The sequence below is a fragment of the Aulostomus chinensis genome, chromosome 5 (genome assembly GCF_037954235.1).
Source record: "Aulostomus chinensis isolate RoL2024-O1b breed Wild chromosome 5, RoL_Achi_v1.0, whole genome shotgun sequence".
NCBI classification, from domain to species: Eukaryota; Metazoa; Chordata; class Actinopteri; order Syngnathiformes; family Aulostomidae; genus Aulostomus; species Aulostomus chinensis.
In genome coordinates, this window is record NC_141324.1 from 31,145,636 (window position 1) to 31,163,354 (window position 17,719).

The following is a 17,719-nucleotide window of genomic DNA, read 5'->3' on the forward strand; positions in this document are numbered from 1 at the left end:
CCCCGTGTGCGCGGCGTTGTTGGTCACTGTGTCTGATGCCTTTGGAAGGGCACTTTTCAGCAGCACTTCTTCCTCGGGTGTGGTTACGTGACGCCCAGCGGGACTCTGGGCTCCTGGTAACACACACAAACTGCGTGATCGGTCACTTTATCACTGGATTTATTTCATCATCTTATCACACACAAAAACATGTACATGTTATTTTTACATGTCATCTTACATGTTTACAGCAACGGCCACATTCGGCAGCAGGTTAGCATGAGCAGCATTCTAGCAGTACTCTGATCAGTATTCATCCTCCATCATCATAGCCTCCGATAAAAATCTGCGGTTGCCATGGAGACCATGTTTTCCAGCTCTAGCACTGTACTGACCCACCTGAATAAATAAATGGTGTTGATACTAACTAGTTCAAATAAAGTTTATTCCTCCATCTTGTGGTGCATCACAACCAAGTCCAACAGTTCTGTTGGTCACAGGCCCAGATCCAGAACCTCAACCAAGCCTCCTTCATGAGGGGCTCAACGCGTTTAGTTAGAACTCAGTTTTATACAGACAGCACTTCAGTGTGGTTCATCCTCAGCAGATTTTCAAGGAACAGATTTCAAAACCACATGTTCTCAACTGATCTAGAACATCTGGGGACTGCGCAAGAATCCAATAAGCAGTAGATCAGAAGATGCTTTCGGCGTAAGTGGAGAGTTGTGGAGGACACGGGTGGTTTACAGGTTCCACCAAGCTTTGAGATTCAAGTTCAAATGCTCTAAAAATAAACTGGAGTGAGAGCGTCAAAGGTTCTAGTCTCCCTCTCTGGTGCGAGAGGAGGTTTTTGATGAGGAGACACGAGAACTCCCCATCATCAAGGTTGCAAACAAACGCGGGGTGGATGGTGGAGGTGCTAGAACCGAGGCTCCAAGAAGTCAGAGTGCAGAGGTCCTTGGCCTCATACATGAACCTGATGATGATGATGAGACCGAGCAGGAGGTCCTAGAAGGGCATTCCTCCAGAGATCTGGCGGGCCACCTGCTCGTCAGGGCTCTCGTCCTTGTCCTTCCTCTCCTGGTTCCAGTCCTTGAGGCCCTCTGGCAGCGTTGTGTCCTCTTCCTCACCTCCTGTCCCCTCCACAATCTCTTCATATGTAGACTTCTCTGCGAAGGGCCGCTTACCCAGCAGCTCCACCATGTCGTTCTTATCCAGAACCTCTTTCTCCAGTAGCCGGAGTGCCACCTGCAGAACATCACATGTAGACAAAGAACAGGTTCAGAGCGTTTACTGACCTCGAACCCTGAAGGTCAGAGAACCGGTGCAGTGCTGCTCAAGATTGGAAAGACAGGGTTCTATAAGTCACAGCTGACGACGGTTCAAACAGAAACGTTCTAAAACACAGGGGTTGTGTCATAACTGGCTTTACACATGGGGAAGAACCAGAACACGTTTGTGTTCTCTGAAGAACCTTGTGTTCATGTGACGCTTTTCACATCATGGGATATGGATGGTTCTGGAGACATGGACCCCCACCTCCTCCCAGACCTGCTCCTCGTCCTGCTGCTCCCGTATATAAACATCAGCTCCTTCCCCTGGGGCAGAAGAGGTCTGGTTCTCCAGGTGAGGAGTGCTGTCTTCGACTGAGGTGAAACGTGAGCACCACTGGAACAGCAACAACACCAGGCTCTCTGATTGGTCTGAGTGCTGTCACACCTGGAACACACCTGTGAAGACTCAGGTGTCTACTGACAGCCTCTTAGCGCCCTGGTTACGCCCCTCTAAATCACTTAACGAGGGCCAAAATCAGTGCGGTGATCTGTGCGAAGTATTTGATGGTACGGAGGCTCATCGGTCTGGGTTCCCTCACCCTGAGCTGGTTGCAGTTACACAGCGAGTGCGTCTGAGCTGTGCAACAGTCGCAGCCGTTTTAATCCATTATTTGGTTTACACTGAAGCGCCGCTAGAAGGTGCATCAACCTGCACAGATTGGATCGAGCGGGACAGGAAGTGCCCGCAAAAGTGGCATAGTGAATCCTGTCGATTGTCAAACTACAACACCATGACACAACTCCTGATCGCAAAAACAGTCTGAGAGGACACAATGGCACTGTGTGGAGGACGGATGTGCCGGGTGTAAATTAGGGGTCAGGGGTGAGCGGTACCTTCTCAACTTCAGCCTTCTTGTCACTCAGCAGGCTGTGTGTTCTCTGGTACGCCTCGCTGATCAGAGTCCGCACCTCAGTGTCGATGAGGCGAGCTGTGGCTTCGCTGTACGGCTTCTCTAGAACCATCTCACCCTGCCGAGGCAAGTCAAAGGACACCTGACCCACCTTGGGGTTCATCCCAAACTGGACAATCTGCAGCAGAACAGACGTCCACATCATCATGACAGCAGGTCCAATACTTCTTGTTCCCAAACACAAGAACAGGTCACATGATAAGCTTGAGAGGCACCCAAAGGAGAAGTAAAAAAAATATTCCTGTTAATAAGAAAGTTGTCCCAGCTTTGGCTGCTCTGACATGTGACCCCCGGCCCTCAGAGACCACTGACCCCTCTGACCTGACCTGTGCATAGGCGCTCTGGGTGACCTTGCGGAGGTCGTCCTGAGCTCCAGTGGTGATGCGGCTGAAGAAGATCTCCTCGGACACCCGCCCTCCCAGAGTCATGCACATGCGGTCCAGCAGCTGCTCTTTGGTGTACAGGTACTGCTCTTTGGGCAGGTATTGAGCGTAGCCCAGCCCCTTGCCCCGTGGGATGATGGACACCTGGACAAGAGTCAAGCATGACAGGAGGAGAGAATGATGGGAATTGTAGATTTGTTTTGACTTCAAGTCTCAGACCCTCCCATGTGTCCCACCAGAAACCTGCTCCGGACCCAAAGATTTTTGGTATTTTTTAGGTTCCATCAATCATCGTGTATTTAATCAGTCAGAGTCACCGTGAGAATTGTTCCGATTGTGTTTTCAGGTGATGACTCCATGATCCCCTCACCTGAGGTTAACGCCAGTATTTGCAGATGGTAAAATGTGCAGGGTTAAGACAGATTTTACCCGTTGAGTGGACCTGTGGATTGACAGCACCACTTGTTGTCAGACCTTTAGTAGAGGGTCGGCATGCTCCAGGAACCAGCCGGCGACGGCGTGACCAGCCTCGTGGTACGCCACCGTCTTCTTCTCCTCTGGTTGAAGAACCTGTGTCTTCTTCTCCAGCCCTGAAAAACAAACACAGACTGGTCAGGACATCTAGAGACATGTTTGACACGCCCCACTACCACGCCAGGGTCAGAGCACCTCACCTCCGATGACTCTCTCAATGGCTTGTTCAAAGTGTTTCTGCTGGATGGCGTCTGAAAGGTGGCGAGCAGCGATCAGAGCCGCCTCGTTACATACGTTAGCGATGTCAGCACCTGAGAGGGACAAGAGACAGGGCCAATAAACTTTGAGACAAAGATGACAAAAATCAGGAGCACTTGGATGCTCACCAGAGAAACCAGGCGTGAGCGCCGCCATCTTCTTGGCCAGAGTGTCCTTGTTTACGTTGGCATCCAGCTTCAGAGGACGCAGGTGAACTTTGAAGATGGACACTCGTCCTTTGATGTCAGGGGGACCTGGAACGCCACAAACATGCCATCACATCACCATCACAAGGGCCAACAAATGTCTAGACATGAAACGTGTTTCTCACCGATGTAAATCTGTCGGTCAAAGCGTCCGGGCCTCATCAGTGCTGGGTCCAGAATGTCCGGCCTGTTGGTTCCTGCCAGAACCACCACATTTGTAGCTGTGTTGAACCCTGAAGTAACAAAAAACACCATTTCCTGAATCCTTTCCTCCAGACAGGATGCTGCAGCCTATTCTGTCGTCTGGGTAGCGAGGAAACGTTGTAACATTAGAGTTCTTACAATCATGACTGTAAACCCTCCATTCGTAACCGCGGCCTTGGCGTGTTCATGTCAACCGGGTTCCTGGCCATTATAACAGTCGCGATCAGAGGAAGTACAACATTTATAACTTTGCTTGTTTTATCAGCTGCAACGCGTCTGCTTAGTGCTCGCAAATCCAACCGCCAGGAAGCACAAATGTGACGTCAGGACAGCATCAAAGATGACTACCAGGTGGTACCACCTGTAACACATTGTGGTTGAAGTTGACTCTTCGCACCAACGCGTCCTGATGTGTGATGTCACACTGACCTCATCTTGCATACTCAAGGAAGTTTTCACTCAACTACCTTCCCCAAAATAAAGATAAGAGATGCGTCTCTGGAAACATTTTTGGAGCAGCGAGCTGAGGGGGCGTGTCCATCTTCTGTCTCCCAATCACCCACCGTCCATCTCCACCAGCAGCTGGTTCAGCGTGTTCTCCTGCTCGCTCTGGCCTCCGAAGTTTCCTCGCCCTCGCTTCCGGCCAACTGCGTCAATCTCATCAATGAAGAGGATGCAGGGAGCGTTCTTCCTCGCCAAGACGAAGAGATCTCTTACCTGCACAGGAAGTGACATCAAGCAAGATGCGTTTCTTTCCCCAGAGAACTGCAGTACGAAGCAGCTGATTTTTCTTTCAAAAACAGACAGTAAGTCGGCAGAGGCAACTGCTGGTGAGTGTTCTGTACCCTGGCGGGGCCGACGCCCACAAACATCTCCAAGAACTCAGAGCCGTTGACGGTGATGAAAGGCACGTTGGCCTCGCCAGCCGTGGCTTTGGCCAGGAGAGTCTTTCCTGTTCCTGGAGGCCCTGTCAAGATGGCTCCCTGTAAACCACACGGACACTTGTTAATGGCTGAACTCTACAATCTACAACCTTTTGACCTTGAACACTCGACCCTGAACCTTTCAACCTGAACCTGGATCCAGAGCCCGGAACACTGAGCCCTTTATCGTCTGACCTTGAATACTTCACCCATCACCCTGGACCCTTGACCTGGAGCTGTACTACCCAGAACAGTCTGATCCTGAGGTCAACTCTGCTCTCACCTTGGGGATCTTGGCACCCAGGTCCTGGTACTGTTTGGGGTTCTTCAGGAAGTTGACGAACTCCATGATCTCCAGCTTGGCCTCCTCGCAGCCGGCGACATCTTTGAACTTTACATCAATTTCATCCTTCAAGATCTTTGCCGTCGTCTCACTGACGCTAAACAACCCCCCCATCCCCCGGCTGGGACGCCCCGTTCCTGCGAGGCCCCGACGCAGGATGAACAGCAGGAAGCCGATGATGAGCACCGTGGGGAGCATGCTCAGCAGGAAGGTGCTGGACAAGAAGGACGAACGTTAGAGCAGAAATACAACCAGAGGAATGACCACTGAAGACGTGATCTCACCCGTCGCTCTCGGTGGAATAAACCACTGGCAGTCTGTTCTCGCCCTCGATGCCCAGCTCGTACTGAGCGGTCTCCAGGTTCCTCTCGAAGGTGTCCACACTGCCAATGTTGAACCACACGTACTGCTGATGGACGTGCAAACACAGAAGTCGTCACGTTCTGTTTTTCACCTGACACATTTCCTTCAGTGACGGTTTGTATCCATTTTTAATTCCAAATGATGGTGAAATGACATCACGATGGCGATGTGGACAAAGTATACTTCCTCCCGTTTGTCGCCACGACAACAAGCTAAAAATAATGTACATGCTTGTTTTCTGAATTGAGTTCTGATCAGGTGAACTCCATGAAGTTGGATTCAAGTTGCCCAGATCATCAACCTGTAAGCACCTGGTGTGCTTCAGGTTAGGTCTGAACCAGGACCGGAGTCAACCAGAGAAACCAGCTCATGGCAGGAGGGGCAGCTGGTCTGGTTGGAGCAGTCCTCACTCACTCGCTCGCTCGCTCAATGATGGTGGAATTTCAGTGCATTTGTAGTCCACAACACAACCCTGTTGTCTGCGACGCTGGACAGAGCAGGTACAAACATCACGTTTCTGCTCGTTGAACAGGAGCTTTGATGCCTCGATACTTTTTGGGTTTTTACGAGTAAAGATTTGACTGTGGTAACCAGTGAAGTTTTGGTCAAATCACTGAGGCAGTTCTGATGCTGTGTGTGTGTGTGTGTGTGCGCGCGCGCGTGTGTGTGTGTGTAGGCACCTGCCCTCCTCTCAGACAAACAGCACAGGCAAAGAACCTGATGATTTTACTCCTCAGCACTAGACAGATGAACATGTGGTGCTCGGCAGTACCAACGTGGTTCAGTGAGTGCCCAATGTGCCCCCCCCATGTGCCGGTCAGTTTCCCTCGTCTTCCTCACTTAGCCAGATGTAATTTGGACTTTAATAGAATAAAAAGGTTGCTACTCACTCCATCCAATGGCGTCTTCTGCGGGGAGAAAACCACTTTGACATAACGCTTGTTGACCACCTCCAACCGCTCAACCTGCAGGACCACACACACAGGTTTGCGTCACTATCCTTATGAGGACATTCCAATGACTTCCACTCATGTGGACACACTAATCTGAACCTGATCTCCATTCACACCTTCACTCCACATAACCAGGCACTCCGAGATCAGTTGGTCCTGCATCAGGAAGGTCTTCAAACTAGGAGGACTAGAAGTCCTGATAAGGTGGGTGTTAGTTCCAGGAAAGCCCTCAAATAGGCAACAGGAACCAGGTACACACACACACTTATTGTGTTACCACCAACATTATTCACACAAAAGTTGATGTCATCAACGTGAGCAGTGACGTGACGAAGAAGAATCACATGTTCCTGCTGGATGTTTTGTTATGCGTTCGTGAACTCACCACTCCTTTGGACAGGAAACTGTTGACAAAGTCCTTCCAGGTGATCTCCCGACCTCCATCCCTGAAGAGGAAATAGTAGATGACGAAGGCCCAGAACACCAAGGCACCCAGGAAATACATGAGAAAGTCCTTGTTGTCCCAGGGAAAGTCGCCCTGCAACAGAGCAAAGCTAAGAACACCTGACGACCGTCTGGTCAGGTGAAGAGCTGCAGTGACACAATGGAAAAGAGGCGGACCTTTTTGAGACGTTCGGACCACTCAGAGTCATCCTTCCGCCCGCCTCGCTTGCCTCCTCCTCCCCCTCCCGCTCCTGAAACAGAATCCATCTTTAAATGTGGGAGCACAGGAGACCTCCGAGATTGTTAGTCATGTTCAGACAGGCGGCGACGAAGGGGAGCGGTTGTCACCCTCCCCCCTGTAGGGGGCGTCCTCCCACTGAGTGTCTCGCTGATTTTAACACATAAACAAAGCGTTTGGATATAAAATGCAGAGAAACGACACATTAAAGGTTTGACAGCTGTAAAGGGCTTGTTCAGCGTGGGTGCAGCATCCGCCATGGTCACGCTGAATCACCTGGACAACGACAGGCAGGACGCTGTTCCGGACTCCACTGGCGTTGTTCTGTTCTGGCTACCAATCACATGTTGCCAGGAAGCTTCTCTTCCTCTCTCCCATGATCATAAAAAATTAACCTCATCTTCACTCGCCAAACACTAAATGGCGAGCAACCTAATGTAAAGTGTAACGTTTGTGATTTCCACTGACTGAACAGGGCGTCACCTTTGGGAGCTCCAGCGTCCGGTTCTCCTGCTGGTTTCGAGTTCTTCTGACTGTCGGGGAAATATTTCTCAAAGCCTGGAAGAGAGAGACCATCAAGAGCTGCGTCAACATGGGCGACGACCTCGAATGTTCACTAACGGGCAGCTTTAGTACCTTTGGGAGGTTTGGCGCTCAGCCTCTGGTAAGCCCCAAGGAGGTTGCTCAGCAGGCTCCGCCCACCCTCTACCTGTGTTGCCACAGTTGAAACTGCCACCTAGCCAGAGCGATGGAGACAAAGCCAGAGAGAAATAAAGGATGAGAGACAGCGGCAGACGGACGGGGCGTGAAGAGGACAGAGGAGCCTCCACCCATCAGCCGATTGATCGTCCAGTGTTGGCGTCACTTACGTCTCTGACACGTTTAAACATGGAAATGACAAACAGAGGAACTGTGTGACGTATGATGGACGCTTGTTATGTCATGAAAAACACGAGGAAACGATTGACCCCGTGTGACGTCACTTCCTGCTGTTGCCCAATGTGCGCAAGACAAACAGGACGTACGCGTGTTTCTTATCAGTTGTCTATCAGTTTGTCTCAAGTACTCGCACACACGCACGCGCCTGGTCACCTGACTAATCTACGCTTTAGATCCTCACCGACTGTTTCCATGCTCTATGTATAACGACACGATTCCCATAGGCCCGCCCATTACCACCGTGACGTATTGTCATGCAGGTAAGGATGTGCGCGTCGGTCCGGAGCAAAGGTCCGTAGTCCGAGTCAGGGGCCCGGGGCCCGGGGCCCGGGGCCCGGGGCCCGAGTCCATGTCCGGCTCCGTGATCGGACTCGCTCGGGCGCTGCGTGCTAGCGCTGTTAGCATGTTAGCATGAGTTGTACCTACCAGCCTGCTCGCAGCGGGGCGAGGCGGCACCAGCAGCCGCAGCGCTGACCTGCAGGCCGCCGCCAGGCCCAGGTAGCGGTGAGCCATCGTCACACAGCGGAACACGACCACGGAGCTTTGACCACGACTCAAGTTCAACTCGCTGTTCCGTAACCGTCCCGCTCCGCCATCTTGACAGCTTCTTCTTCTTTGTGGGAGTAACGGAGCGTCTTGAGCGCCCCCTGCTGACGTCACTGAGAGAACGAGAAATCTACAGAATGGTGGCACACCAATAAATGATGTATGTCAACAGGAATTAAACGTGCACACATTTTTCATTTGTATGGAAGAGGGTTGGGGCCTCCCACGGGGAAATGAGAGGAGGTAGAATTTTATTTCATCATGCGCTTCGAGGACAAAGTCGACCTTTAGAGACCAGCAACCAGCGTGCGCGACTGCCTTTACGGAACGCTGACTGATGAAACTCTACTTCATAACACAGGAACTCTCGCTCTCTTAGCTCACAACCATGGAGTTATCAGTAGTAGGTCTTTGAAGAGACTCTCCCGAAGACTGTGACTGTTCCGAAGGAGGAACCAGGCAAGCTGGGAGGAGGAGGCCTCGCCGCGCAGGCCGACCCGGAGCAGCAGCGATGGACCAGAGACTCCTCCACTTTCATTCTCCACATTTCAACTTTTATCTCGAAGTGCGTGATGAAAAAAAAACTACCTCCTCTCATTTTTATTCTCATGGGTGGTCAAAATACTCTATCATACATTCGGTGTTATAGTTGTCAATAAAAATGGTACATAAAATCGTTGTTTTTTTTAATTAAACGTAAAAAAACATAAAGAGTAATAGAACTTTCAAGAACTGCTACTTTATGCCGGTGTCCATCCTCACATCGACATCAAAGCCACTGGACGTTGAACAGTCACAGAACGATATTTACTTTGTTTGAGATATAAAATGTGATTTCTATGTTTATGTTCGCCTGCAGGATCAAACCCTAACGAAAATGAATGCTAACTCGTGTAGCACTGGTCCCCCCATGCATGTCATATGATGCGATGATGACTTCACTCCGGAGGGCTAGAGCATGTGGGGCTCTTCCTGTCAGCCGTTGCTATGGTGACCAGCTTGTTCAGAGTGAAGCAGCTCAGTTCAGGGTCACTCACATGATGACATGACATCAATCCGGTTGGAGTGCGTTACAGCAAGGAGCCGCCGGGGGGCGCAGAGCGGCAGTGCCGGCGCAGAAGGTGCATGCCGGGTAGCGGAGGATGGCGTCTGCGTGTTGTGTGGAGGGATGAAGCGGCTGACCGCTGCCTGCTTCCACGGTGAACCCGCACTGTCCCGGCCTCAGGTATTCGATCAGAGTGCAGCTGCCAGTACGCCGAGAGATGAGGTACCGTCACTGCTAACCCGGGTCACTGACCCGTGTAACAATCTGGTAATCCAGGGTAATGCAAGGAGAAGGACAAGCTGATGCTAATGTGCTTAGAGGCTAACATATGAGCTGGTGGAGGATCAGGGCTAGCTTAGCTTAGCTGTCAGTGAGCTAGCTGGTGACCACGGTTTGCTTCCCTATCTGAGCGAATTCACCTGCTATTGATACCTGCTGCTAGCGGATGTTAGCTCGTATGTCAGTGGAATTGTCACTGGCGGTATGACGTCACTGTGGTTATTTGACAGTAGTAGTGACACGTCTGTGGCAGCGCTGAAGAATGCTAACATTAGCATGTAACCGCAGCCGACAGGTGAACCGGACGTGACGCAGCCAATCGGGGAACGCGTGCAGCGTTGATCCAAGAGAGAGTTGGCCAGCAGATTATTGATCCAGCGGTAGCGTCAGACCTCCAGCTGCTGGTGGAGACCAACTCACCTCCGACTGACGTCACTCCTCGTCCAGAGTCAATTAGCTGATTGACGGATACCGCCTCCATCCGGGACAACGAGAGGTAGAAACTCCAAACTTTTAGGTGTCATATGTAAATGAGCACGATTGAGCACAAATTTGCATGAACGCTGACGGTTTCATATTAGACTTCAGGGTTATGACATCATCAGTCAGTCGAGTTTCAGTGTGGCTTCAGGGTCAGAGAAGCAGAGGAATCCATTGGAGCAGAGAGATGATGTCCTTTGCTTGTCAGTGTTTCATCAGGAATAAACGGGAGCCCGTTTGAGCGCAGCGTGTCACTGTAACCAGCAGCAGGAAGTAGAGGCAGTGGACAGGAAGTGGACTTTACAAATAGATCCAGTCTTGGGTGACTTCTTGTGCTTCCTGTGTAGGAGTGCTGTGCTGTTGCCTCCAGGTGACCTGGCTGTTGGACTATGCTGTGTCTGTCCACTGGGTGGCGCCTCCTGAGCCGAGCTCACCACCTCCCTCCCCGCCCCCCCCAGCCTGCCACTCTGTCTGTAGACATGTACGCCACCCGCCTTTACCAAAGCGGGGGGGGAGGTGGAGGGGGTGGGGTCAAGCCAGGCAGGAGGGCAGGGCTCGCCATGCTTGAGACGCCTCACCTCTCCCATCACCCAGCCCCTCCCCCTGCCGCCTATCCGCTGTACCAGGGCCGCCCTGATGGCAACAGAGGAGCACACTTCCACCACCACTTCCACCCTCACCCGCAACACTTGGCCCCACCCCCGATGCCCCCTCACTACCAGCACCATGCCCACTTCCACACGTATGGAGGCGGAGCTCCAGCCATGGGGGTGGGCGCCACTGGGAGCAAGAAGAAAACATGGAACTTCATCCATGAGAAGATGAGCTATGACACTTTCTTCACCATGAAGCGTCTCATTGAGCGGTCACGGCGGCCAGACGAGGTGCTTCGCTGGGTCACCCAGAACCCTGCCAAGATCTCACACAACCACTACCCGGTTGCCCTGCAGAAGATCGGACAGCTGCTGCAGGCCGCACTGCCAACACGGCCTGGCAGGGATGGCGACGCTGATGCTCCGGGAGATGATCGGAGGGACGGGCGCCAGATTCTGGAGCATCAGGATTTCCAGATGCTCTGCAACGCCATCGTCAATGACTGCGCCAAGTTTGATAACTTCAGCATAGTAAACTGCTTGTATGCGGTGGCGGCGCTTGGTGAGTCCCTGACCCACACACACTCAGCAGCGCCGGTCCTGACTGATCCGGTGGCCTCGAGCATCACAGTCTAATTCATCCACTCGCCTGAGACGCCGTAACTTTGTCTTTGAGCTGTTTTCTTATTTCACATAGTAAATAACCAGCAGAGTCAAAACGGTCAACAAGAACTGGCGTGAAACAAACGAATGACGAAGTGTACATAAGTGAAATTTAAACAGGGATTTCGTTTGTATTCCCCCGCTTGGCATTTGCCTGCAGCACTAGCCGGCCCTGGCACTGCCGCTCCAGCATCACTGGCTCGCATCCCACTGCCCTAGAAACATGTTGGCATGTTGTGGCGTGGACTTGAGGGTTCAGCTTCATGACCTGTAACATGACATTGAGCCCGTACTCATATCTACACAGATAAAAGGAGGTCGACCTCTCACATGGCGTGGTGTTGCGGTCACATGTTATGTACTTTTACGAAGATGGGACACACACACACATGTGAGACTCGTCTCATTGATGACTTGATCATTACTGTGTGACCTCATCAGGGCTTCCCAGTGACTCTCAGGTGGTCCAGGTGTTGGAGGCAGAGTCTCAGGCCAGACTGAACCAGTTCAACCAGAAGGACGTGTCCATGGTATTCAGCTCCAGCATGAAGCTGCACCCAGGCAGCCAGCACCCGCTGACCGAGGCCTGCCTGGCCGGCCTGGAGAAGAACCTGGAGCGAGAGCGCCACCCACAGACGCTCTTCCTGCTGCTCTCCTACTACAGACTCAAGTGGCGTTCGTTGCAGCCACAGGAAGCTGCGGCAGCTGCAGCCACAGGAGGCGCTGTGACTGCAACCAGCACAAACAACAACACACCTCCAAACCCTGAACAACTTCTGGCAAACAGGTGACACTTGACCCCGCCCATCAATGATGATACCGAGTACCAAGCTAACCTGTACTGTGATGCGTTCACACGAAACATGAAGTGATTGCAGGAGAGGAATGTAAGCACAAGTAGCCTGACTGGTTACTGCGTTATGACATCATCAGTGTCGGTCTGACTGTGATTTGATTGTAATAAACAGATCAAAATGATGCTGAATTATTGACATCATCTTTGCGCTTTGGGCAAACTATGATTTCATGATTTTTCAGGTTTGTCGCCATGACGACAAGCTAAAAACTTTTGAAACCGGTTTTCTGAATGGCGTCCTGATTGGCGGCAAATGTCTGAACGGGTTTGTTTGTTGATGAAATGAATGAACCGAGAACAGAACCTGGTTTCTGAGTACTCGCGGTCACGTAGGTCTATGGCGGAAGCGGAGGGGGAGTCCGGTGGCGGCGCCTTGTTGGTTTCATCTGTGTGTTTTCTGTGTAGAAAAATCTTGCGTCTTGTCAAACACACTTTGGCCAGTGTCAGCGGTGTCCGTGACCAGGAGATGGTGCTCTTGGATGAGATGCTGGCGGCGTGCGCCCGGGAGGCAAGCAACAAGAGTCTGGAGTTGATCTTCAGCTCTCATCTGTTCTACCAGAACAGGCAGGAGCGGTTCATCAGAAGCCTGGCAGGTCAGACACGCACCCAACACACGCTGGAGGGCTGTGAGGCGGCGGCACCGCTAAACCAAGGTGGTTCCAAGCCTCTCACCAGTGCAGGTTGTCACTGACACTCTTCCCTTACAGAGGAGCTGCCCAAGAAGGTGGAGAGTATTACTCCATACACCATGGCTCTCATTGCTAAATACATTGCCCGCCACCGCCTGAGGGAGACCCGGCTGCTCGACACCATTGCAGACTTCCTGGTGAAGAAGGCGGAGTACCTGGATAGTAAGGTGAGGTCAGCTGACAGTCATGTGGTGCGCAGCACCCATGTACGGCAGCTAGCAGCTGTGGCGTCTGTGTCCTCAGGTGATCCAGAAGCTGGTGTTCCCGTTCAGCAGGATGAGCTACCGGCCGTCCAGTGAGCAGCAGTTCTTCTCTCGGCTGGAGGAGGTCGTGGAGCTGAAGGCGCTCAGCTCGCCACTCGCCACTGTCAACATCCTCATGTCCCTGTTTCAGCTGGGACACTTTCCAGGCCTGGTGCTGCACCGTGTCTTCTCTTCCGCCTTCATCAGCAACGTCACCAGTCAGTACCCCTAACAGTACACAACCAGTACCACACACCAGTAAATAAACGGTACCACGGAACAGCAAGTAAACGGTACCGTAATTCTGATGGTCCTTCCCTGCAGACAGCCCGTATGCGCTGATCGTCCGCCGCTACTTGTCCCTGCTGGATGCTGCCGTGGAACTGGAGTACTGCGAGTATACGGGGCCGCGGCTGCAAGACACACACAAGGTTTTAATGTTCGACCACGCCCTGACGGCTGATGAGGTCAACCGCAAGTACAGGTAACCCACATGGATGGACACACAAACGCACACCAAATTTGGCAAAAAAAAGTGGTAGGTCCGGTGGACTGAGAGTCTAAATTTTGGAGATGACACAACTTTTTATAACCAAGATTTTGCACCACTTCCTGTCTACATTTCATCACACAGGAAGTTGTTCATTTTTACAATTTTCGGGTTTTTACAGTATCAAAACTCTTCTGATGGCGTCATGGCATAAGCAGCTGTTGATCCTCTGTGGGGTTTTCATTTTGAAAGGAAATACTTTCAAACAAAGACTTTTGACAGGTGTTTTTTTTTTAAGTTTTATGTAAAAACAAACAAGTAAATCAATTTACAGGTGGAAGTGGGTGTGGCCCATCTCAGAATATCAAGCTCACTCTTGCAAACATTTGGCCATAAGGTTTTAAATGTTGTGACATTGTATTTGGCAGTTATGATCCTAAATGCACTGCCATGGACTGGTGACCCGTCCAGGGTGAACCCCGCCTCTCGCCAGTGTCAGCTGGGATAGGCTCCACCCTCCCAACCCTGAATGGATAAGCGGTAGAAAATGGATTGATGAACCCTAAATTCACCCAAAAATGTAGACCTTGCTTATAGCACCCCCTGTTGGAGGGCGTGTGTCATTTATGTGTCTCAGGTGTGTGTAGCGGTTGGCACCAATCCTGGAAGCTTCAATTCCACAGCTTGCAGTGTTCAGGCCGCAGTGGCGCGTTGACAGATGGAGAACGAACGACCAAACCTGAGCGTTCACAATGAGGCTCCCTGGCCACTCGGAGCCGCCAGTGGGTCACCGTGACGTGCAGGCGTGTGTAGAACGGGTCTGGAACTCTGCACGCACTGCCGCTTCTTGGTGTCTCTGTTTTCTGACCAGCTTGTTTCCTGTCAGTTATAAAGGTCTGGTGGCAGAGGCTCTACGGCAGCTGGTTGGAGAACAGAATTACAAGCAAGATGAAGTACTAGCCCCAGGATACTACACAGGTACTATGGTCTGAGTATGGTTGCTACAATGGCAGTACTTAAGTGATACTACACAAGTACATTGTCATCATTTCCACCTCTTCCTCTCCAGACTTTGTGTTGTGGCTCGACAACTCTGGTCGGGTTTTACCCATCCGAACCGCAGCTGGTCTGGCTCTTGGCATGGCCCCTCCGTCCTGCAACACCATGGCATCGAAGCCCCCCGATTGTGCCGTTGCTGTGGTGACCTCAGAGTTCCAGAAGTTTACTCCGTTTGCAACACTGGAGGAGGGTGGCGAGGAGCCGCTGCAGGTGGCTGAGGCAATAGGTGGGGCTATGGAGCCCAGGTCCTTCCTGCCCCACCACATCCGCAGCACACCAGGGAACACTGCCCCCCCGGGGCCCCCTCGGCCTGGGGCAAATGGCAGCCTCCTGGACTACAGTCCCTACTATACCCCCACAGCAGAGTACTACTCGGGTCTGGCGAAGGAACACTCTCTGGAGAGCCAGGACAGCTCCACGCTCAGCAGCCCCCCCTCTGACAGCCTGGCCCCACCCACAGCCTCCAGACCTGCAGGGGCTGCCGCTCCAGACTCCCTGTTCCAGTTCTCCATTGGGAAGATCTTGGAGGATGAGGGGGGAGGGAGTGCCCCTGAGGGCCAGGGGACGGACTGTGAGCTGCCTGGTTTCTACGAGGGAGTGACGTACTCTGAGGGGTCGGGGACGGACCAAGAGTCACCGCCATCGCACCACCCCCCAGACCGGCCCGACCCTGACAAACCCCCAACAGACCAGAGACAGATCAGGAGGTCAGTCACCCGAGCAAACGTCATCAATGATGTCATCAGGGATGTCACTGTAAACGGTGTTAACAGGACAATCACATTCTGATCAACAAGTTGTAGATTTGAGTCGTCGTAATTCCAGCTCGACATCAGTAAATTCAACTGGACTCACGAGTCAGAACGGGAGACCACGCCCACATGATGGCGTCACAGCTCAAAAGCATCGACAGACTAACGAACTCTGTTAAAATTTCAGACAAGTCTAAAAAAAATTGGTTCTACCAGATATGTTGAAAGTGGCATCGTAGAACGCCAGTTACTGTTAGTGACGGACAGCTGCAGCTGGCCACACGTCATTGTCTCTGTAGAAATGTCAGCTGATGTGCTGATGTCTGTCATCATGTGGGCGGGGCTCTCGCTGCTACGCCTGGTCCTTATCCTCTGTAACCGTGTCTGGTCACTGCAGGGTCATCATGTCTGTCAACGATAAGTGGCATTACTGTCACAACTCAGAGGTTCTGGTTGGTTCTCGAGCCATGAGGGACCGCCACCTGAGGCTGCTGGGATACATCATCCTACAGGTGGTCACCGTCTTCACGTTCACTTCATTTTGTTGTGAAGCGTCCTCACGACTCATGTGACGTGTGTTCCTTGTCCCCGCCAGCTGCCATACCATGAGCTGGAGAAGCTGAACGGCATCGAGGAGGTGAAGCAGTACCTGCACAAGAAGCTGCTGGACGTCCCGCTATGACGCTGCGTGCGTGCGTGCGCGCGTGCGTGCGCGTGTGTGTGCGCGTGCGTGCGTGTTTGTTCGTTCCTGGTTGGGGTTCGATCTCAGCAGCAGCATGATGACTGCTCATGTTCTTAGTCGTGAATCAGCTGCCAGAAGGTTTTGGGACAAACGCGATATTTGAGGATGGCGTGTTCCACCATTCTGTCATGAACCATGAGGTCGACTGTCATCAGGTCGCAGCTTCTTAAAGGGCCAGTTCCTTCTTTCTGACTTCAAATCATCGTCCCCAGCAAGCCTCCTAGTTTCTAGAAATGTCTGAAGCTTTGAAATCAGCTGAGGAGTCCAGAACCCAGTAGAACCAGGTTTCTTGTGACAAGAAACGATATTTCTAAAACGTATTTAGAGATTGGATCAGCGATGACAGGTTTTTGATAACGTTCTTTTATTTTACTGAATATTTAAATACAAGTTAACTACCTTTCTGAGGACCCCTGGTGGTCCGCAGACCCCACGTTGAGAACCCTTTTCATTTATAAAGAAAAAAATGTGTTTCTTCTCCATCCTGTCCACCTTCATCATCATCATGGAGCGTTGTTCTTGAAGAAACCACCAGGTGGTGTCGTCTCACCTGTGCAGGAGGTTTGATTTGGAGTAGAAACACCTGACTGGTCCTTTAACAGCAATAAGCTGCCATCTGATTGGATGAACAGATTCTTTCTTTTTGGGTGGGTGGGTGGGTGGGGCTTTTTATAATGTTTGGTAAATGTGGTGACAATGGTGCATGTGAGGAGAGCAAGGGCTGATGGATAATTGATGGTTATGCACGCGACTGCCTGGTGAATACAAGTTACCATGGAAACAAGGTGCCAAAGGCCAGGAAGAGGAGCTTCCTCAGAGTGACAGCGTGTGTGATGTTGGGGTCAAAGGTCAGATTATTTATTTATGTATCAGGTGACAGACTGATTGTTTATATGATGATTATATAAACTACAAATTCCAACATCATTTGAGTTTTGTGGATTGTTTGTGGGTTGTTGGTCTCGTTAACCAACCGCCACGCCGTTTATTTAGTGCTGCCTCATCTGGCCTACAAATATTAACCGTTTCCTTGCCACTGATTTTGGCTTTGTCCTCATAAAACTGTTAAGTTTAGTTTCACACCAACGTTTTGTTCCAGATTTGTTCTTGTTACAAGCACACAAAAATTCCTTCCTTTCCCAAACAGTTTTTAGCGACTTCCTCACTGAATATGAACGGGAAGGTTTGTTTTGTGAGAATGTTCAGAAATAACACGTATGGCGGCTGGACATCAGCACCGTACGACACCCAATCTTCTGCATCGTGGCGGTGAGTAGCCACTGCGCCCTGGTGGTTGATTTGGTCACATGATGAAACCAGACGAGTGAGAA

General features: G+C 51.5%; 2 protein-coding genes across 5 annotated transcripts; one reads left to right on the forward strand and one right to left on the reverse strand.

The window, feature by feature from the left end:
• Window positions 1-144: 144 nt before the first annotated feature.
• afg3l2 (AFG3-like AAA ATPase 2) lies at window positions 145-8,588 on the reverse strand. 2 transcript variants are annotated; one of them, XM_086204633.1, is made up of 17 exons: window positions 8,379-8,588; window positions 7,650-7,749; window positions 7,497-7,571; window positions 6,953-7,026; window positions 6,717-6,869; window positions 6,269-6,343; window positions 5,300-5,421; window positions 4,956-5,229; window positions 4,595-4,732; window positions 4,313-4,466; window positions 3,671-3,778; window positions 3,468-3,593; window positions 3,282-3,392; window positions 3,082-3,197; window positions 2,551-2,751; window positions 2,148-2,342; window positions 145-1,227 (listed from the first exon to the last, which is right to left on the reverse strand). In XM_086204633.1, exons 1-17 carry the CDS (start codon window positions 8,463-8,465, stop codon window positions 988-990), a joined length of 2,349 nt encoding a protein of 782 aa, XP_086060759.1. In that variant the 5' UTR covers window positions 8,466-8,588; the 3' UTR covers window positions 145-987. The 2 variants fall into 2 exon arrangements, with proteins under 2 accessions (XP_086060759.1, XP_086060758.1); XM_086204632.1 differs by having other exon boundaries at window positions 5,300-5,424.
• A 922-nt stretch (window positions 8,589-9,510) lies between these two features.
• Window positions 9,511-17,035, forward strand: fastk (Fas-activated serine/threonine kinase). 3 transcript variants are annotated; one of them, XM_086204629.1, is made up of 12 exons: window positions 9,511-9,765; window positions 10,111-10,318; window positions 10,650-11,457; window positions 12,000-12,345; window positions 12,820-13,007; window positions 13,122-13,270; window positions 13,347-13,563; window positions 13,670-13,829; window positions 14,722-14,813; window positions 14,905-15,601; window positions 16,044-16,158; window positions 16,242-17,035. In XM_086204629.1, the coding sequence occupies exons 3-12, from the start codon at window positions 10,692-10,694 to the stop codon at window positions 16,326-16,328; spliced, it is 2,817 nt and encodes a 938-aa protein (XP_086060755.1). In that variant the 5' UTR covers window positions 9,511-9,765; window positions 10,111-10,318; window positions 10,650-10,691; the 3' UTR covers window positions 16,329-17,035. The 3 variants fall into 3 exon arrangements, with proteins under 3 accessions (XP_086060755.1, XP_086060756.1, XP_086060757.1); XM_086204630.1 differs by having other exon boundaries at window positions 9,511-9,723; XM_086204631.1 differs by lacking the exon at window positions 10,111-10,318.
• Window positions 17,036-17,719: the final 684 nt, after the last annotated feature.